The 23,038-nt window shown below is 41.5% G+C and overlaps 1 protein-coding gene across 1 annotated transcript in view; it reads right to left on the bottom strand.

Moving 5' to 3' along the window:
* The window catches only part of LOC109866209 (opsin-5-like), a 31,119-nt gene extending 19,125 nt beyond the window's left edge, over positions 1-11,994 (bottom strand). Inside the window, exon 1 of the mRNA XM_020454762.2 lies at positions 11,846-11,994. Coding sequence (XP_020310351.1) covers positions 11,846-11,978 — 133 coding nt within the window. The 5' untranslated portion in view covers positions 11,979-11,994. The remainder of the gene's footprint in view (positions 1-11,845) is intronic.
* Positions 11,995-23,038: the final 11,044 nt, after the last annotated feature.

Raw genomic sequence — 23,038 nt, forward strand, 5'->3', positions numbered from 1 at the left:
TTCTTAACTGACTTGCCCAGTTAAATAAAGGTTAAATGTAAAAAATAAAATAAAAATAAAATGAAGAACCAATACAACTTCACACAATACCATTTGGAGAACCTTTAGCAAACAAAGGAATGGTCTGAATGACCTGAACCTGTTTGGTGGGACTGTGAGGTCACCAAGAAATGCCAAGCAGACCTGAAGTTGTATGTAATTTATATCCTGAATGTCCTTGTACACAGCAACTCATCACTTTAATGTCAAAGCATCTCCTGTCTCTCTGTTAGACACTTTAGCATGAATTGGATGCCCCTGTTCACTGCTGCCTGCCTCTGTCTCTTTTCCCATCACCACCTTCCAGACTCTGCTCAGTACACCTAAGTACACACATCTGTGGAGGTTAGCAAGGGGCCTCAATGTGGAAGTTACCTCTGCCTGTTGTTCATTGTGTGCCAATTTCGGGTCAGAGACCTTAGGGGGCCTACCATCCTGCCATACATCCATGCCATGGTGAGCAGGGGGCCTGCCATCCTACCTTACATCCATGCCATGGTGAGCAGGTGGCCTACCATTCTACCTTACATCCATGCCATGGTGAGCAGGGGGCCTACCATTCTACCTTACATCCATGCCATGGTGAGCAGGGGGCCTACCATTCTACCTTACATCCATGCCATGGTGAGCAGGGGGCCTACCATCCTACCTTACATCCATGCCATGGTGAGCAGGGGGCCTACCATTCTACCTTACATCCATGCCATGGTGAGCAGGGGGCCTACCATTCTACCTTACATCCATGCCATGGTGAGCAGGGGGCCTACCATTCTACCTTACATCCATGCCATGGTGAGCAGGGGGCCTACCATCCTACCTTACATCCATGCCATGGTGAGCAGGGGGCCTACCATCCTACCTTACATCCATGCCATGGTGAGCAGGGGGCCTACCATCCTACCTTACATCCATGCTATGGTGAGCAGGGGGCCTACAATTCTACCTTACATCCATGCCATGGTGAGCAGGGGGCCTACCATTCTACCTTACATCCATGCCATGGTGAGCAGGGGGCCTACCATCCTACCTTACATCCATGCTATGGTGAGCACTGGGCCTATCATCCTACCTTAGTAATACATTCTTATTGATTCAGGTGTTTGTCATGTTCCTATGGACTGTGTTTGTATAGTCTTACAGTAAAATAAACCAACATGGAGTATTACCATATCAACAGAAACACACATTTGGGATCTCAATGGGGGAATTAAAGCAGAATTTGAAGTTGTGAAAACAACAGATTCCAGCTAAACCGAACCCATGAAAGCATTGTTTATAAACTCAGCAAAAAAGAAAAGTCCCTTTTTCAGGATCCTGTCTTTCAAAGATAATTTGTAAAAATCCAAATAACTTCACAGATCTTCATTGTAAAGGGTTTAAACACTGTTTCCCAAGCTTGTTCAATGAACCATAAACAATCAATGAACATGCACCTGTGGAACACTAATAGCTTACAGAAGGTAGGCAATTGAGGTTACAGTTATGAAAACTTAGGATACTAAAGAAGCCTTTCTACTGACTTTAAAAAACACCAAAAGAAAGATGCCCAGGGTCCCTGTTCATCTGTGTGAACATGCCTTAGGCATGCTGCAAGGAGGCCTGAGGACTGCAGATGTAGCCAGGGCAATAAATTGCAATGTCCGTACTGTGAGATGCCTAAGACAGCGCTACAGGGAGACAGGACAGCTGATCGTCCTCGCAGTGGCAGACCACGTGTAACAACACCTGCACAGGATCGGTACATCCGAACATCACACCTGCGGGACAGGTACAGGATGGCAACAACAACTGCCTGAGTTACACCAGGAACGCACAATCCCTCCATCAGTTCCCAGACTGTCCGCAATAGGCTGAGAGAGGCTGGACTGAGGGCTTGTAGGCCTGTCCTCACCAGACATCACCGGCAACAATGTCGCCTATGGGCACAAACGCACTGTCGCTGGACCAGACAGGACTGGCAAAAAGTGCTCTTCACTGACGAGTCGAGGTTTTGTCTCACCCGGGGTGATGGTCAAATTCGCGTTTATCGTCGAAGGAATGAGTGTTACACCGATGCCTGTACTCTGGTGCGGGATCGATTTGGAGGTAGAGGGTCCGTCATGGTCTGGGGCGGTGTGTCACATCATCGGACTGAGCTTGTTGTCACTGCAGGCAATCTCAATGCGGTGCGTTACAGGGAAGACATCCTTCTCCCTCATGTGGTACCCTTCCTGCAGGCTCATCCCTCCAGCATGATAATACCACCAGCCATACTGCTCGTTCTGTGCATGATTTCCTGCAAGACAGGAATGTCAGTGTTCTGCCATAGCCAGCGATGAGCCCAGATCTCAATCCCATTGAGCACGTCTGGGACCTGTTGGATCGGAGGGTGAGGGCTAGGGCCATTCCCCCCAGAAATGTCCGGTAACTTGCAGGTGCCTTGGTGGAAGAGTGGGGTAACATCTCACTGCAAGAACTGGCAAATCTGGTGCAGTCCATGAGGAGGAGATGCACTGCAGTACTTAATGCTGCTGGTGGCCACACCAGATACTGACTGCTACTTTTGATTTTGACCCTCCCCCCCTTTGTTCAGGGACACATTATAAAATTTCTGTTCGTCACATGTCTGTGGACCTTGTTCAGTTTATGTCTCAGTTGTTGAATCTTGTTATGTTCATACAAATATTTACACGTTAAGTTTGCTGAAAATAAACGCATTTGACATTGAGAGGACGTTTCTTTTGTTGCTGAGTTTATATGCTGAAAACCACACCAAAGATACGCGAATCGATCAAGTTAATCCTAAATGCCTTTGTTAACCTATAGAGTGTGGTCGTTGAATAGGCAGACTCCACAGTATCCAAATATCCAACAGATGCGCCATTCAGAACAAATACACAGTAAGAGGATTAGTCCTATTTTCTTATGATCTCCTATTCCATAGAGATGCCTAACACACATTAAAATCAGTCAATCGTTTGGGGTAATTTATGGCATTGCTAGTGGTAGTACTGTTTCTAGCGGGAGAGACTGAGGTGTTTATAGTATGTTCTTGTACAACTGGGCTTATTAGCTAGCATCATTAGCATAGTCAAAGTCAACCAACACAGCTGTAAAGAGAGTGCAGACCAGGGATGGGGATGGTACAGTCCCTCGGAGCAAGTAATGGAGTAGACAGGTGTAGAACTTATGGGTGTTAGGGAGTGAGAGATGGAGGGAGGGAGTGGGAGAGAGACATGAGATTCATGGGACTCAGGAGCTCAGAGGGATAAGCCCCAAATGCCGTTCTCACTGAAAAGCCGCATCAAAATGCATGAGACCCCGGCATGAAGCATCTTCACCTTCCGTCGGTTCATTAGGTCAGGGCAGCAGTTATACAGGGCATTGTAGAGTTTGCAAATGGCTCAGCAAAGTATAAACAAAAAATTAGTCGGTATGAACATTTCTGTGAACACACGCAAGGCAGTTGTTGTGGCAAGAAAATATTTGTGACAGGTGTGCAGCCTGAAGTAAAGAAATAAGTAATCTGACATCCAGGAAAAGAAAACCCTGTTTCCCTACTGACTGCAAGTGATGTTGAATATGACGGTGAGCATATTAAAGAGACAAAGATTGCATAACTGTATCTATGCATAAATTCATCTATTGATTCCTGTATCTATTCAATCAATTTGATTCATGGATACAAATCGACCTAATTTTCGAACGTTGCTACGGGCACAGCCAAATAACACAAGTAATGGATTCGACTTCCGCTTTACTTCCGTACTTCAGCGCGCCGATGGCAAACTTGCTGGTGTAAACTATTTGAAGGAGTCCATTTATAGAGTCAAAAATTCAAGTAAACAAGTATAAGTGTAATTTTACATTTATTTCATTCAAGTTAGCTAACGTTACCTTCTAGTAGTTCTGTTGTGATACAAAGAGATAGATAGAGGACTCATCTTTAGATCTTTGCTATTATAGCATCATTGACAGCATGGACAGCACCATCGAGGCTACAACCCTAAGGAATCTCTACACAGTTGACTACTATGACTACTTTAAAATGGTGGAAACATGGTGGAAGCCCTCAATGGCGTTGCCAATTGGCCACTCGAGGCCTCTATCATTCTCTATGGTTGTGTCAGCATTAAGGGCCTTCCACCAAGCCAATAACTATACTATAACGATTTTAAAAAACTATAACTGTAAAACGATGGTGAGCGTCCACACTAGAGGAAAGTGTATCATTCTACAGTCCTACACCTGTCAATCAACTGATCATTGCATCCTACTGCATGCTGCCTATTAATATGGTGGTAACACAAGACCATTCAGTGATTTCAGGGTGTCATTGTCACAGTGACAACTGCAAATAATACATAAATGTTCATGTAGACATAATGAAAAATAATATATTAACTCATATTTAAATGTTGCAATTCAACAACAAACCCTGTTTAGCCTGCAGATATTTTACAGCATGTCATTGCCTCGTTGCTCATGTGGTTTGCAAGTGATTTCCATTTTTCAAATGGTTGTCAATTCCTATGGGTCTTATTTTTCACTGTGCTCATCTCTCTGTCTGCCCTGTTCAACTATTTACAATGCATCCGTGCAACAATGTTATCATAATCGGCCAAAAGTGATCACACCAATGCAATTTCTCTCCTCAACATTCCCAGACAGATAATATGGCCTATGCTGAATGCCTGTTTTAAGCCTGCTTCTTTCCCCAGGGCTGTTAGGCCTAGTATAGAAATATGATCAAAATAAATGTCCTATAGCTTTCGCAGCCTAAAGCTTTACCTGGGATTTCAAGAGAAGAGGCCTAATGCTGAGAGACTTGCGCAGCCTTTAGGCTATTGTGCACAGGAACTGCTGGAAGAGAGAGACTAATGATGTTTAGCCAACGTAAGAAGCTAAATATTAGGGCTATACAGAGGTGTAAAGTAGCCAAGAAATATACTTTGAAGTACTACTTAAATCTGTACTTTACTTTACTATTCACATTTTTTTACAACTTTTAATTTACTCCACTACATTCCTAAAGAAAAGATGTACTTTTTACTCCCATACCTTTTCACTGACACCCAAAAGTATTCTTTACATTTCGAATATGGTCCAATTCACGCACTTATCAATATAATACGTTGTCATCCTCGGACTCACTAAACACAAGTGAGTGTGCCCCTTGCTGTCTGCACAAAAAATAAAATCTTGCTGTCTGGTTTGCGTAATATAAGGACTTTGATGTGTAGAATTTACTTTTACTTTTTACTTTTACTCAAGTATGACAATTGAGTACCTTTTCCACCACTGTACTTAAGAACATTTAAAACCAGATACTTTTAGACTTTTACGAAAGTAGTATTTTACTGTGTGACTTTCACTTTTACTTGAGTAATTTTCTATTACCTATTATTAGGTATCTTTACTTTTACTTAAATATAACATCTGAGTACTTTTTCCACCACTGGGGCTATAGACTAAATATTTACCTGTCAAAGTGCAAAGAAAACAAAGTTAACAGATGATGAAATGGCAGATCTTTGCTTTACTCTAGACTGCGCTCTAGATCCAGTCAATTCACACAGCTTAAGGAAAAAAAGTTATCAGATAAGGAAATCATAGGTAGGCCTAGTCTACATTATGTGCACTGCCAAAGCTGCGCTGACACACAAGATGGCGCCGAAGAACATGGCTGACGTTTTACATTCTCCCAACCAATTGTGCTATTTTGTTATATTTTTTGCTTTTTGTGTAACTATTTTTTAAACTTAGTGTACATAATGTTTCTGCTACCATCTCTTATGACCAAAAATAACTTCTGGACATCAGAAAAGCGATTACTCACCACGGACTGGAAGAAACCTTTTTCCTTTAACGAGTCCGACGAGAAGGATATCCTGCTTTCACTGGAACAGGCCCAGATCCCTGCCTTTTGCGTGAAGAAAATACTCAGGAAAAGGGGCCGCAGATCGGGCAGCCTTCTGAGAATCCGTAGGCGAGCGAGTAAACTCCAACTGCCATCCGTTCTTCTTGCTAACGTGCAATCATTGGAAAATAAAATTGATGACCTACGATTAAGATTATCCTACCAACGGGTCATTAAAAACTGTAATATCTTATGTTTCACCGAGTCGTTCCTGAACAACGATACGGACAATATAGAGCTAGGGGGATTTTCCATGCACTGGCAGAACAGAGATGCTACCTCTGGTAAGACGAGGGGTGGGGGTGTGTGTCTATTTGTCAATAATAGCTGGTGCGCGATGTCTAACATTAAAGAACTCTCAAGGTAAAATCATAGACCATCTTTACTCCACACACAGAGATGTATTCAAAGCTCTCCCCCGCCCTCCATTTGGCAAATCTGACCATAATTCTATCCTCCTGATTCCTGTTTACAAGCAAAAACTAAAGCAGGAAGTACCAGTGACTCGCTCAATACGGAAGAGGTCAGATGACGCGGATGCTACACCATAGGACTGTTTTTCTAGCACAGATAAGAATATTCATCCAATGGCATTGAGTACACCACCTCAGTCATTGGCTTCATCAATAAGTGCATCGACTACGTCGTCCCCACAGTGACTGTACATACATATCCCAACCAGAAGCCATGGATTACAGGCAACATCCGCATCGAGTTAAAGGCTAGAGCTGCCGCTTTCAAAGAGTGGGAGACTAATCTGGGCGCTTATAAGAAATCCCGCTATGCCCTCAGACGAACCATCAAACAAGCAAAGCGTCAATACAGGATTAAGATTGAATCCTACTACACCGGCTCTGACGATCGTCAGATGTGATATGGCTTGAAAACTATTACGGACTACAAAGGGAAACCCAGATGCGAGCTGCCCAGTGACGCGAGCCTATCAGACGAGCTAAATGCTTTTTATGCTCGCTTCAAGGCAAGCAACACTGAAGCATGCACGAGAGCACCAGCTGTTCTGGATGACTGTGTGATAACACTCTCGGTAGCCGATGTGAACAAAACCTTTAAACAGGTCAACATTCACAAAGCCGCTGGCCCAGACGGATTACCAGGACATGTACACAAAGTATGCACGTACCAACTGTCAAGTGTCTTCACTGACATTTTCAACCTCTCCCTGACCAAGTCTGTAATACCTACATGTTTCAAGCAGACCACAATAGTCCCTGTGCCCAAGGAAGCTAAGGTAACCTGCCTAAATGATTACCGTCCCATGGCACTCACGTCGGTAGCCATGAAGTGCTTTGAAAGGCTGGTCATGGCTTACATCAACAGCATCCTCCCGGACACCCTAGACCCCCTCCGATTCGCATACCGCCCCAACAGATCCACAGATGACGCAATCTCAATCGCACTCCACACTGCCCTTTCTCACCTGCACAAAAGGAACACCAATGTGAGAATGCTGTTCATTGACTACAGCGCAGCAGCGCCTCTTCAACCTCAGGAGGCTGAAGAAATTCGGCTTGTCACCAAAAGCACTCACAAACTTCTACAGATGCACAATCGAGAGCATCCTGGCGGGCTGTATCACCGCCTGGTATGGCAACTGCACCGCCCTCAACCGTAAGGCTCTCCAGAGGGTAGTGAGGTCTGCACAACGCATCACCGGGGGCAAACTACCTGCCCTCCAGGACACCTACACCACAAGATGCTACAGGAAGGCCATAAAGATCATCAAGGACATCAACCACCCGAGCCACTGCCTGTTCACCCCGCTGTCATCCAGAAGGCGAGGTCAGTACAGGTGCATCAAAGCTGGGACCGAGAGACTGAAAAACAGCTTCTATCTCAAGGCCATCAGACTGTTAAACAGCCACCACTAACATTGAGTGGCTGCTGCCAACACACTGTCAATGACACTGACTCAACTCCAGCCACTTTAATAATGGGAATTGATGGGAAATGATGTAAATATATCACTAGCCACTTTAAACAATGCTACCTTATATAATGTTACTTACCCTACATTATTCATCTCATATGCATACGTATATACTGTACTCTATATCATCGACTGCATCCTTATGTAATACATGTATCACTAGTCACTTTAACTATGCCACTTTGTTTACATACTCATCTCATATGTTATACTGTACTCGATATCATCTACTGTATCTTGCCTATGCTGCTCTGTACCTTCACTCATTCATATATCCTTATGTACATATTCTTTATCCCCTTACACTGTGTATAAGACAGTAGTTTTTTGGAATTGTTAGTTAGATTACTTGTTCGTTATTACTGCATTGTCGGAACTAGAAGCACAAGCATTTCGCTACACTCGCATTAACATCTGCTAACCATGTGTATGTGACAAATAAAATTTGATTTGATTTGATTTGATTTGAAGAATAGTTAAGGGCTTGTAAGTAAGCATTTCATGGTAATGTCTACACTTGTTGTATTAGGTGCATGTGACAGTATTATTTGATTTAACACACACACACACACACACACACAGATAAATCAGAACCATGGACAGCCACATCATATTTAGCTTAAGTTAATTGGACTAAATCGTTTTTTGTATGTTTTAGTTGTCACAGTATTAGACTAAGCATAGGTGAATTGATTATGTTGAAATGACAGCTCCTGTTCTCTTTGCGACTTGTGGTAACTCATTGTGGTTCTAAATCAATAGTTGTTTAGTTGTCAGAAAATGTCATAAACATGAATTTGCGTAACAATGCTGCAGGTCATGTAACCGTTATGTTACATGCAATATGCTTTCTAGACTTCACAAGACAGAGGTTGATCTCCGGTTTTGTGATGAAACGAAGGTGTGGTTGAATTTATTCTGCTACTGTGTCTTCTTATTGTCTCGGCCTTGGGACAAATGTCACGGTCGCAAGACCTATGAACTAACAGGTTATAGAGCAAACAACTCCCGAGTGGCGCAGTGGTCTAAGGCACTACATCTCAGTGCTAGTGGCGTCACTACAGACCCTGGTTTGATTCCAGGCTGTATCAAAACCAGCCGTCATTGGGTGTCCCATAGGGCGGTGGACCAGCGTCGTCCGGGTTAGAGTTTGGCCGGGGTAGGCCGTCATTGAAAATAAGAATTTGTTCTCAACTGACTTGCTTAGTTAAATAAAAGTTGTATATGTGTGTACGTGGATATTTTTTCTAGCGTGGCTTCCCCAGTGATTTTACCCATGCACCGCTACTGGTATTTTGACAGGATGTATCAGCTAACAGAATAATGCTATTGCAGGGATTTCTAGTAGCGCGCATATGAGTTATGATAATGCACAAGCACAGAGGAAGTTGTCTCCGTAGTTTCTTCATTTGGCTTCCGTGTTTTAAAAGCATGCAGAAATAAGGTGGATGCAGCAGAAAACCCCAACAGTGAAAAGATGAATTCATATTTTTCCATCCAGTAGCTAAAGCAATGTCTACATTTAAAATGCATTTTCAAAGTAGGATGTATTCAGCTTTGATGTTGAGCAAACATCACACCATATTACAGTATCTTCCTCTCCTAAATCAATCTGTTGATAATCGATCTAAGCACATCCTTCGAATACATTTTATATCATAACATTCAAATTCCTAAGGTTTCATTTAAGTGTTATGTACCACAATAATGTATGTTGATTATCATTGGTTGATAGAAGAACATTCTTGATTGACGGATGGATCAAACAACCTGGTGGTCATATAGCATGATATCCCACAATGAAAGCTCATCAGAGCTGTTGACCAATCAGGATGCCAGAACAGTATCAACAGAGAGCTTCTGAACAGCCTCTAACAGGAATCTCCTATGCCCTGTGCAGTCTGGCTTCTGAACAGCCTCTAACAGGAGTCTCATATGCCCCGTGCAGTCTTGCTTCTGAACAGCCTCTAACAGGAGTCTCCCATGCCCCGTGCAGTCTGGCTTCTGAACAGCCTCTAACAGGAGTCTCATATGCCCCTTGCAGTCTTGCTTCTGAACAGCCTCTAACATGAGTCTCATATGCCCCGTGCAGTCTTGCTTCTGAACAGCCTCTATCAGGAGTCTCCTATGCCCTGTGCAGTCTGGCTTCTGAACATCCTCTAACAGGAGTCTCCTATGCTCCGTGCAGTCTGGCTTCTGAACAGCCTCTAACAGGAGTCTCCTATGCTCCGTGCAGTCTGGCTTCTGAACAGCCTCTAACAGGAGTCTCCAATGCTCCGTGCAGTCTGGCTTCTGAACAGCCTCTAACAGGAGTCTCCTATGCCCCGTACAGTCTGGCTTCTGAACAGCCTCTAACAGGAGTCTCCTATGCTCCGTGCAGTCTGGCTTCTGAACAGCCTCTAACAGGAGTCTCCTATGCCCCTTGCAGTCTGGCTTCTGAACAGCCTCTCACAGGAATCTCCTATGCCCCGTACAGTCTGGCTTCTGAACAGTCTCTAACAGGAGTCTCCTATGCTCCTTGCAGTCTGGCTTCTGAACAGCCTCTAACAGGAATCTCCTATGCCCCGTACAGTCTGGCAGACCAAATAGTGGCCTTTACAACTCAGTAGCCCATAGTCATCATGTCTGGAGGCTGTCATAAATCAGTTTGTGTACAGTATGTCCTGTAACTGTGTTAATTAGCATGAACATTCAAACCTTTCTTGATGTGATAGGAAATTATAATTAATTTAACCTGTTAATAGACTAACCATTAACATCACCATTTGTGTGACACATTGCTGTCAACATTTCATTTGAATCGTTTTAGTTGGCTTCGAAGAAGAGGATTTCCAAGGCAACCTAGCCAACCTAGACAACTTAGCCAACAAAATAACCTGTAATTACTACTGTACCCTTTAGAGGAGAAACCACAGTGGTTTCCAGTGTGGAGTCTGTCTGTATATAAGGAGACGGGCATCTCTTTCTAATTGCTTGTTGTTAACTGCTGACACACAGCCACCTCTTGAGTATTCTTTTAAAGTCCCTTCCATGTCAATGTGCCACATAGCTGATAATAGCAGGTTATACAGTGTATATATGTATATTTTATCCACTTTCTCCGTAACGCAGGCAGCACCTACAGTACTCCTCACGTTGTCCACGTAACATCTCCCTTTGGTCCACACAAAAATTGATAGAGGAGGAGAGGTGTATGTTTATAAATTAAACTTTCTATTGTCTTTGAAAAGGTGCATTGAGTGATGGAAAAGTGTGTGGAATCATTACAACCAGATTATTGCTATCAATTGAAGCAAAGCTGAAAAGCTACTGAATATAGGATCTTCTACATTAGAAAAGAAAATAACCTTTTCAAATACATTTTGAATCTACAATGTCTTACAGACATAGGCAGTGCTTGACTTGGACTGAAATAGGTGCCGGTACTCATTTTGGGTGCCGGTACTGTTTATATCTAGGTGCAGGACCTCCAGAATATTTTATCCTATATTCTATAGGAGGAAGAGGAGCTTAAGCAGTATTCAGCTCTGGTGAGCTCCTGCCCAAGTCAAGCACTGGATGTAGGATCTTAATTTGAGCCAGTCTCTTAGCAGGAAAATTTGAATTATTATGTGGATTACGATGAATGGACATTTTTGTAGCGGTTGATACAATTATCATGAAGGAAAATCAAGTGGAAAATGTAAAACTTTCGAAGCCTTTTTAAACCTCAAATACACTACAAGTTTAAAATGGAAAGGTGTCCTGCAACAGGGTGATCAAATTAAGATCCTACATTGGTACACAATGGAAAACCTTGATGAATCACAATTGATTGCAAACATAATCGAATCAGAATGGCTCTCCTTGAGGTGAAGACTGCTTAGGCTATGTCTCAAGGAAGATGAGGATATCAGTGAGTCTATTGATGAGTCTACGTCCCTATGCAGTCTACATTCCTGTACTTTATTGACACTTACCTATGATGCAGATGTAGAAAGCAGCCACGATGTCGGCCTCCTTGGACAGCTTGGAGGCGAAAGGGTCGCCCGCCAGGAGGTAATGGGGGACATAATCGGGGCGAGCTGAGGTGTCATTTCCTATCAGAGCCATGATTAGGAGTGTCAGCAGCTTCCTGGGGAGCCAAAAGAAACAGCAGTAACACACCTGATTACTAACTCACATTCTATTACTGCATTTGTCTTGAATTATCAGTCTGTACCCCCATGATGTTCAGTGCTGTATATTGCCTCTAATGGAAGACAGCGATAAGAGAGAGAATTGAATCAAACACTTGGCCATGAAGAATAAATCCCAGATTAGTCACCATGGGGTTCATTCTAGTTTCCTGCTTCCTGTCCTTGGCTATCTCTCCCTTCACACACTGCACCATCTCACCTAGGGTGACCACATGTCCTGCATTTGATCAACAAATTCAAACAACAACAAAAAAAGGTTGATTTGTTCCATATTTCAGTCTGACATTCCAGCAAAGAGGAAGAGGCAAAACCTGTCCAAAATAAGCCCAATGCATTTTTACTGTCTTATTTTGGACCTAAGCTGGTGCGAAAACATGAGCATCTCGTCATCTTGTCTTTGTTTGCAGTCACGTTGCGCTTCTGACAAGATATACAGTATATCATAAGGATGTGGCACTGGAAATGTTAAACACTTATCCAATTGTTGTTAAGATCTGATATTCAGCAAGGCCAATGTCATTTCGTCAACCAATCACTGTCAAATCCTTTCGGTCTCAATTCCAGCTAAACTTGGAGAGAGGACAGTTAACTACCTACAAAAATCTGCTTCTGATGATCTACAAAGTAAGTAAATAGCCATATTAGACTGAAAGATATAACAATTTCGTCAAACTTGTGAGGTGCTCCATGCTTATTAGTTGCTCATTCAACATATTTTCTGCTACTTCTCTCAATTTGATTTTCAATGTCTCCCTTCCTAACTTTTTTACATTCCTTGAGACCAACCAGAAATGTTTCCTTGGCCAACTATTCCCAAATGTTCAGTTTGTCCATGACCAAATTTTGCACAAGATAAAGGGTTAACCTATAGGCACACATAAATTAGCTCCTTCAGTGAATTGGAAGGGGGATTTATGTGGGTGTGTGTTGGCGATGACTGGAAATCACTACTAGATTTATCGTGAGAAGAAGCACATAACTTTACAGAGAGACCAATGGTACCATTTCAATGTTCTTCAGTTTTTCAGTCACACAAATACTCACAAACCAGACACAAGATCACACACACATGCATGCACACAAACACAGTAATTTCTGAAAACAAAGAACCCCAATTTTCTGGTGGTTATACAGGAACTCACTGCTGGGACTCGTGAGTCATCCATTAAACAAACTCACACACACACACACACACACACACACACACACACACACACACACACACACACACACACACACACACACACACACACACACACACACACACACCGCATGCTTTCCATCAAAAACAGTTATGATTACATTTTGGTCGTCGTTTTGGTCTTCCATAAGGGTTTTTTCAGCGGTTTGTGCACACACAAAATGTTCTGGAGGCAACCCAAAGTTCGGTAGTGTAAGTCTAAGCCTCTTTGTCAGTGATTGGGCAACAGTAGAGATTCTTCAATTAAATGTTTGTTGTCATTCAATGAGAGGTGCCTCGTTTTCATGCACATTTTTTCACTTGAGAAATACTTCACCAAACATCTTAATCACCTGCAAAAACATAACTCAAGAAATCTGTAATACATTTTTATCTCTGAATTTCAATCAGATTTAAGTCAGGACTGAGACTGGACCATTCAGGAACCCTCAATACCTATTGGAAAGCCATTCTAGTGTGTCTTAAAATCGGTTTAATTGACCCGGTGAAAAATAAAACTAAACGCTGGAATAAGGTATTTAGAAGACTGAGGCAGGGTTTCCTCTAACTTTTTATCTGAGCTTTGTTCCTTCCATATATATATCCTGACAAACTCCCCAGATCCTGACAGTGACAAGCATATACCCATAACATGATGCTGCCACCACAATACAGGGTTATGTAAATCGGTAGGATTTTTATTTTATTTGAAGGCAGCAAAATATGATGACTGTGCAAGAAGTGTGTAGACTTTGACTAGGCACTGTATGTGTGGACTGGGGAGTTTGTTTGTGGCCAGAATCGGTGCAGTGAATCCTAGGGCAGACACCCCCAACCTCTGAAGGTGTGGCTCCGCTAAGAGAACGAGCAGCCAGCCAGGCAAGTCTGAGTGTAATGAATACGATGGGAGACAGAGTTCTGGTTTCAAGCGCAGTGCGCAGCAGGTGTTTATAAGCAAAGGACCACAGGAAGAGGCAGGTAGCTGGGTCCAGGGACTGGCAGAAGGTCATACACAGGGACTCCAAAACGGTAACAGAACAGGCAGGGAATAGGCAAAAAGGCATTGTTCGTGAGGATGGCCAAAAAACTATGATACTAATACGGAAATGACCAGAGCTCCGAGTAATACATGTAACAAAACAAACAATACCTCACAATGATGGGGTGCAAAGAACTGAGCTAAATAGTGTGTGATAATGACATACAGGTGTGTGAACAAGTGATCAGAATTCAGACGATTGGGATCTGGAGAGTGAGCTGTGTTCAGGGGATCTATGTGTTTGAGAGCGTGAGTTGGAAGCAGACATAACACTGAGTGGCACTTCTGCCTTCAAAATCTACTTCACCTCAGAAAGCATACCTCCATTTACAAGTCAGACAAGTCAGACATGAAAAAAGGTCAACTTTTGCTTTAACTCTGAAGGCCAGGTGCAAGCCAATCTTTCCCTCGTTGTGTTGAAACTATATTACACACCCCACAATAGTTTGTTCATTTTCAAAGCCCTTCAACAAAGTCTAAAGTCTAAAGTCTAAACAAAGTCTAAGAGTACTAAAACTAACAGAAGTTTGTGACATCGGGTGCTGTAGGTGTCCTTAGAGGGCAGGCAGTGTGCAAATGCATTCCAGATTCAAGTCAGCCACAGTAGCCTGCAGGGGGTGGGAGCACCTGCCTAAAGTTATTTGCTATATTTAATTTCAGGAGCACCTTTTAGGGGTTACTTCCAGGAGCAGATTATCATGACTTTCTCCAACCACAAAAGTCTGCCTACCATCTGCCAATCAAGAGTAAAACACTGGCAGGTCCTACAACTTGAGTATTTCTGACAAGGGACACCACAAAACACCACACAATATAATGAATTAGAAAGGGATGTGTACAAAGGGTGTGTAGACTTTCACTAGGCACTGTATGTGTGGACTGGGGAGTTTGATATACAGTACCACACATACAGTATATTATGTACAATACAGTACTTATTGGAAAATGTAGGTTTATTTGAATAATTGATGAGCAGTCCATGCCAGGGCAGAAGAGTCTGACTCTGAATAGCAGAACGTCTACTATAGTTCGCAATGTTAAAAGGAAGAAATTCCAATGAACATATTCAAAGGAGAAAACATAAAGATAAAGAACTGTACATGACTTTGAAAAGTGGTAGCAGAATCGATCAAAATCCCCCAAAATAGTGACACATTCACTATGACAGCAAATGCATAATTCTTCAGGGGAATAATAACGATATAAGTAAGTAAATATAGCATATAACTTTAGGCAGGTGCTCCCACCCCTGCCGGCTACTGTGGCTGACTTGAATCTGGAATGCATTTGCTTGCTTTAATAGGCTACGGTAAATTCATGAATAATTATATAAGATTAATTGTGGAGCTTACAGATTAAGACCATGTTAGTCAAATGTGCGTTGTGGATGTATTATTTTTCTCTGATTGGCTGCCTGCACTATACATTTCTTGACCTGAAATTACAGGTGATTGTTGGTATTCAACAAAATAATCAGTACTGTATGCTTGACGTTTAATCAAACCCAGGGAATTGCATGATGAAGTATTGAATTTGATGTACTTTGAGAATTGTGTCATACATCAGAATTCTCAAAGTACATCCGAGACACATTTAAGTAACCATCTGTCTTATGTACCCATACCGAACGTGACATATCGTACTAAATGGAGTGTCTTGGATTTACTTACAGAATAATACGAAATATTCTGAGACCAGGTTTCTGTCTATGGGGACAAACATCTATAGCCATCCACAGCATGCATAGTGTTGACAACTTTGACTGCTAAACTACTGCAGACTGGAGCTGTTATATCGAGGGTAGAGATAGAATGTGGGGGGGCAAGTTGCCACATGGATTATGGATTTCAATGCAAGATTTTTCAGAAGGAATCTCTGTGGAGTTTGACTGAGGACACCATAGCAGCAGAAACCCAATCAACTTGATATTGTGATCTAACGACATCTCGTCTAATGAACCTCTGTGGAGATGGATAATCATTGATTATCTACAATTTGGTCTTTCGACAAGAACAACAAGAGGAGAAACGTACCTGATGGGGCTCCATTTGAATGAGGAAGTTTCTGAATGTTTACTGTGACTGATGCAGCAATCTGAACGTACAATGACTACACATCCACCTTCCCTTTGGTGCTTTTGCAGGTGTACATAAAGGGCAGAACTAAACACAGGGGAGACATCAGAGGAGGCTGGTGAGGGGAGGATGGCTCATAATAATGGATGGAATGGAGTAAATGGAATTGTATCAAACACATGGAAAACCAGATGTTTGATGTGTTTGATACCATTGCCTTTATTCTGTTCCAGCCATTACTATGAGCCCGTACTCTACATTTAAAGTGCCATCAGCCACAAGAGTGAGAAATGTGTGTGATATGCAAATAGGATATTTGATTCATGTTCATTGGAAATTAAATGTTATGCAGTCACAAACGTAATTTTCTTGTGTTTTTAAATATATTTCCACACTATGTGGTAGGAATAATACTGTGACCGTATGAATTTTTTTTAATGCCCTTTCTGTGTAATTGCTGTTTGAAAAGACCGCGTGAAATTTCAGCCTGTTTTGGTGGGATGGACTTTTGACCTGCCTGGTGACATCATTGGGCGATAAATTAGTTAATAGACCAATAAGAAAGAGTTCCAAACCACTCTGCTAATAATAACTAGGGGTCGACCTATTATTATTTTTCAACGCCAATACCGATTATAGGAGGACCAAAAAACCCGATAACGATTATCGGCCGTTTAAAAAAAAAATTATAATAATAATTTGTAATAATGACATTTACAACAATACTGAATGAACACTTATTTTAACATAATATAATACATCAATAAAAATCAATTTAGCCTCAAATAAATAATGAAACATGTTCAATTTGGTTTAAATAATGCAAAAACAAAGTGTTGGAGAAGTAAAAGTGCAATATGTGCCATGTAAAAAAGCTAACGTTTGAGTTCCTTGCTCAGAACATGAGAACATATGAAAGTTGGTGGTTCCTTTTAACATGAGACTTCAATATTCTAAGGTAAGAAGTTAATATTATATTATATATATTCTAGGTTGTAGTTAATATAGTATTTATAGGACTATTTCTCTCTATACCATTTTGTATTTCATATACCTTTGACTATTGGATGTTCTTATAGGCACTATAGTATTGCCAGTGTAACAGTATAGCTTCCGTCTCTCTCCTCGCCCCTACCTGGGCTCGAACCAGGAACACATCGACAACAGCCACACTCGAAGCAGCGTTATCCATCGCTCCACAAAAGCCACGGCCCTTGCAAAGCAAGGGGAATAACTACTCCAAGTCTTAGAGCGAGTGACGTTTGAAACGCTATTAGCGCACACCCAGCTAACTAACTAGCCATTTCACATCGGTTACACCAGCCATTAGGCTGATAGGCTTGAAGTCATAAACAGCGCTGTGTTTGCGAAGAGCTGCTGGCAAAACGCACAAAAGTGCTGTTTGAATGAATGCTTATGAGCCTGCTGCTGCCTACCATCGCTCAGTCAGACTGCTCTATCAAATCATAGACTTAATTATAACATAATAACACACAGAAATACGAGCCTTTGGTCATTAACATGGTTGAATCCAGAAACTATCATTTCGAAAACAAAACGTTTATTATTTCAGTGAAATACAGAACCGTTCGGTATTTTATCTAATGGGTGGCATCCCTAAGTCTAAATATTCTCGTTACATTGCACAACCTTCAATGTTATGTCATAATTACGTAAAATTCAGGCAAATTAGTTCGCAATTAGCCAGGCTGCCCAAACTGTTGCATATACCCTGACTCTACGTGCAATGAAGGCAAGAGAAATGACACAATTTCACCTGGTTAATATTGGCTGCTAACCTGGATTTCTTAGCTAAATATGCAGGTTTAAAAATATATACTTCTGTGTATTGATTTTAAGAAAGGCATTGGTGTTTATGGTTAGGTTCAGTCGTCCAACGATTGTGCTTTTTTCACAAATGCGCTTTTGTTAAATCATCCCCCAGCGTTGCATCGATTATGTGCAACACAGGACACGCTAGATAAACTAGTAATATCATCAACCAGTTATAACTAGTGATTATGATTGATTGTTTTTTTATAAGATAAGTTTTATGCTAGCAAGCAACTTACCTTGGCTTGTACTGCATTCGCGTAACAGGCAGGCTCCTCGTGGAGTGCAATGAAAGGCAGGTGGTTAGATTGTTGGACTAGTTAACTGTAAGGTTGCAAGATTGGATCCCCCGAGCTGACAAGGTGAAAATCTGTCGTTCTGCCCCTGAACAAGGCAGTTAACCCACCGTTCCTAGGCTGTCATTGAAAATAAGAATGTGTTCTTAACTGACTTGCCTAGTTAAATAAAGGTATAAAAAAAGTAATAATACATTTAATTTTTAAAATCGGCCAAATCGGCGCCCAAAAATACTGATTCCGATTGTTGTGAAAACTTGAAATCGTCCTTAATTAATCGTCCATTCCGATTAATCGGTCGACCTCTAATAACTAGTTTTCAGTTTTACCCTCAACATTAAGACCACTCCCAGAAAGTCCTGGTGAAAATTTGTGTTTGAGAAATTTCTATTTGCTAAGAAGTAAATTATTTTTCTTTTTGACCATTTTATTGGAAGACAATCACAGTAAGGTATTTAATTGTTACCCAGAAGTGATTTGATATTGAGATAAAAACTACCTTTAAAATATGTAAAGATAATATATCCACATCTCACTATTGTTACAAACAATGCAACTTCCATGGACGAGATATTTCCTGAAAATAACTGCACCTCAGATTGCAGCCTAAATAAATGCTTCAGAGTTCAAATAACAGACACATCCCAACATCAATTGATTAGAGGAGACTGTGTGAATCAGGCCTTCACGCTGCAAAGAAATCACTACTAAAGGACACCAATAATAAGAAGAGACTTGCTTGGGCCAAGAAACATGAGCAATGGACATTAGACAAGTGGAAATAAGTCCTTTGGTCTGATGAGTCCAAATTTGAGATTTTTGGTTCCAACCGCCATGTCTTTGTGAGACGCAGAGTGGGTGAACGGATGATCTCTGCATGTGTGGTTCCCACCGTGAAGCATGGGGGAGGTATCATGGTGTGGGTGTGCTTTGCTGGTGACACTGTCAGTTATTTATTTTGAATTCAAGGCACACTTAACCAGCATGGCTACCACAGCATTCTGCAGCTGGTTTGCGCTTAGTGGGACAATAATTTGTTTTTCAACAGGAAAATGACCCAACACACATCCAGGCTGCGTAAGGGCTATTTGACCAAGAAGGAGAGTGATGGAGTGCTGCATCAGATGACCTGGCCTCCACAATCACCCGACCTCAACCCAATTGAGATGGTTTGGGATGAGTTGGAATGCAGAGTGAAGGAAAAGCAGCCAACAAGTGGTCAGCATATGTGGAACTCCTTCAAGACTGTTGGAAAAGCATTCCAGGTGAAGCTGGTTGAGAGAATGCCAAGAGTGTGCAAAGCTGTCATCAAGGCAAAGGGTGGCTACTTTAAAGAATCTGTAACACTTTTTGGTTATTATATGATTCCATATGTGTTATTTCATTGCTTTGATAACTTCACTATTATTTTACAATCTAGAAAATAGTAAAAATAAAGAAAAACCTTTGAATGAGTAGGTGTATCCAACTTTTCACTGATCCTGTATATAAGGTGCTGTTTTGATTATCTCCAAATATGATGCTGCAGTTCTGCATCAACTTTCCCTCCAGAGTCATATGTGCACTGCATACATCATATAGCTACTTTAAGAGTAGGTCTTCCACCTACAATGTATTATGAATACATGCATTATATATAAGACTACGTAAAATGTACAGTACAGCAATAACCTGTGTGAACGCGTCGTTACGCCTTATGTACACCAGACGCGCGTGTGTTTTGCCTTGCACATTAGGTGTCTTGTCCGCATTATCCATACTTGATGCACATGTGCTTCTCAAGGCTGCAGAATGGAGAAGGTTATTTTCGCCGTTTCTGGGTTTTCTTCTGTGTTCGACCAAAGCACACATGGCTACCGGGACGTCCATGCTAGAAATACTGCATGGTGACACATCGCCAATACGATTGGATTACATGGTCAGTTGATTGTTAAATAATTCGCTGGAAAGTGGAAGCTATGTGCTGGTAATTTCCTAGCTAAACTATCTAGCAAAGTGTTTAGCTTTGTAGTTAGACAGCTAGCTAGATTGACTGTTTTATGAACTTCCGTTTGTACCACTGCACGGCAAAGCGACGCACAAATTGAAAATATTGAACGCATGCGGTACACAGAACGCACCGCGGCCTAGGGCGGCATCCCCAGCACTCCCCAGCACAGTTTTGTGGACTGCTCCATTGACAAGAAATTACTTCCATCTGAACACAAAGATTTTGACACGTCTGTTGGACACGAGGCTTTCTTGTACACCAACTGTGTCAAACTATGCGTTCTCGCGGAAGTTAATTTCAATGGGAGGCAATCCGCACCGCTGCTACTCATCTGCTGGAATATGTTGTGGTGTGTGGCATGTGTTGGATTTTGCCAACTTGTGCCTTTGCCGCGTGTTATCAGAAACGGACGTAGATACACAACCGAAGAAGGTGCTAATGTGTAGGGTGAATCTTTTTGTTGTGATGCTGCACATGGATTTTCGGGTGTACCCAGTTTTCTTTCTACAAAAAAAGGTAATTTTGTCAGCAAGACTCAACAATTAATTTGAGTGTAGACCTAATGACAATCGTAGAATGTCATTACACTTTTTGGAGTTTTGTAACAGATGTCTCTTTCCATTCAACAAATGGCAGGTGCACAGTGTACTGTTTGGATGCTGGAATTGTTTTGGAACATGCGCAGGTAACCTACTTGTTGAAGTGATTTGTTTGACAATCAGATAAACATAACTGGTCGTGTTCATGCCACATTAAAATGTAAACCTTTTTTACCGTTAAATTACATATTTACTATTAACTCCATAAATTGTTTTCGTGGACACATAAGAGGTCCCGTGACAAAATAGAGACCCCTGAATGTCACTGTATAATTTGTACTCTGCTTACTTTGAATGCACTATACCCCCAGCGTGTAATGCAGAATAAGCATCTGTGGACTCATAAATGCTGTTAGTTGTATAATTGATTATATTAAGTTTTGGTTGAACTTATAAATCCATTACAGAAAGTTCTAAATAAATTAATGAATAGTTTATGAATAGGCTATTAACCGTCCTAACCCCATCGACTTTACAAGAAAAATCAACTGGGATAATTCAGTGGTATCCATTATCAGCCGTACTCCTCTATACATACTTCCATTAACATATGCATGATTACATCAATCACAACCCACTGGGCACAGTTAAATGTCAAGTTTTCATTTGCATTTGGTTGGGTTTTCAACTAACCTGTATTCAAGTGAAATAAACAAAACATGTCACCATGTCATTGAATTTAGGTTAAAAGTTGGGTAAAAAAAATAGACAATACGCACTTAAGATGATGACCTTTTAGTAAATCCAATCAGTTCTCCACGTTGGTCATCACATTGATTGTTTTGGTTGAAATCACGTGAAATAACATTGAGTCGAGTCGACCCGTTTTTGCCCAGTGGGAAGGGATTATACTGGTACTATAGTAGCCTATACAATGCATTGTTGGCTCTCATATGACTGATTTACCAAAAATATCTGCAGAAGTGATAATGATGTAGCCTATAATAAAGACTAAATCGATGCCACACATTCCCGCTTCTTGAAAGCGCATTAAGCGAGGTTTGTATACTGTCCAACATTTTTACGAGAAACAAACTGAATAGCTACATTGCACATTCATGTCAATATTTTTTCAACTTGTTTTGAAAATAAATCTAAGTCTTCCATAAAGACTCCCAATAATGATAGTATAATATAGAATACTAATAACAATGTGAGTGAGTCTTAGTAGAAATTACTTGCCTTTACAAGTCTTCAGTCATCCCCGGTAGTTCCGTTCACTTTCCGCCAAAATAATACTATCCAACTGCCTCCTTCCGCAAAATTCTAAATAAAGAAACGACAATCAACTGGAGCAAATACTTTGTAAGTGTTCTTGTGATGGTACACCCGTTGGATAGAGATTGCACTCCGTGTAACAGCCTGTTTTCTTCACAGCCTGTTTTCTTCGTCCTGGTGGGGGATTCTCAGTAGAGCGCTTTGGTGATGCGCGGCGCCTCCAAACTACCGCTGCGAGTAAATCAACCACAGCTGAATCATTGCGTTCAGTCATCTACAATAGTGTCATGTGTTGACTTCATTACGGAATTAAACACATACCATCTAGAGTGTAAAAACAGGAAACCTCGCAGCCTCATTTTTGGATGCAACTGAAATCCATAACCACAACGGGATAAAATCGGATGTCATCAGGATTATTCTCCATATAATCAAAATAAGTGAATCAGGTTGCAGTCGAAGAGTTTGATTCTCGTTCGTGAGTGGAGTATCCAAACTATGCCGCATACTTGAATGCACACTAGAGCCTATTCATTGTATAATGGATTGAGCACCACCCATCATAATCGGGCAATGTAATGTAAAACAGACAGCAGGCTACATGAAGCTGCCAGATGTGGAGGGGTACGTGCCATAGGTGCTCATATAGGATATTGCTAGGAAGCTGTAGAAATAGGGAAGCATGGAGCTCACTTGACCCATTTCTTACCTTTAGTAAACAATCATCATATCAACCAAGTTATA

The sequence above is a fragment of the Oncorhynchus kisutch genome, linkage group LG21 (genome assembly GCF_002021735.2).
Source record: "Oncorhynchus kisutch isolate 150728-3 linkage group LG21, Okis_V2, whole genome shotgun sequence".
Classification (NCBI taxonomy): domain Eukaryota; kingdom Metazoa; phylum Chordata; class Actinopteri; order Salmoniformes; family Salmonidae; genus Oncorhynchus; species Oncorhynchus kisutch.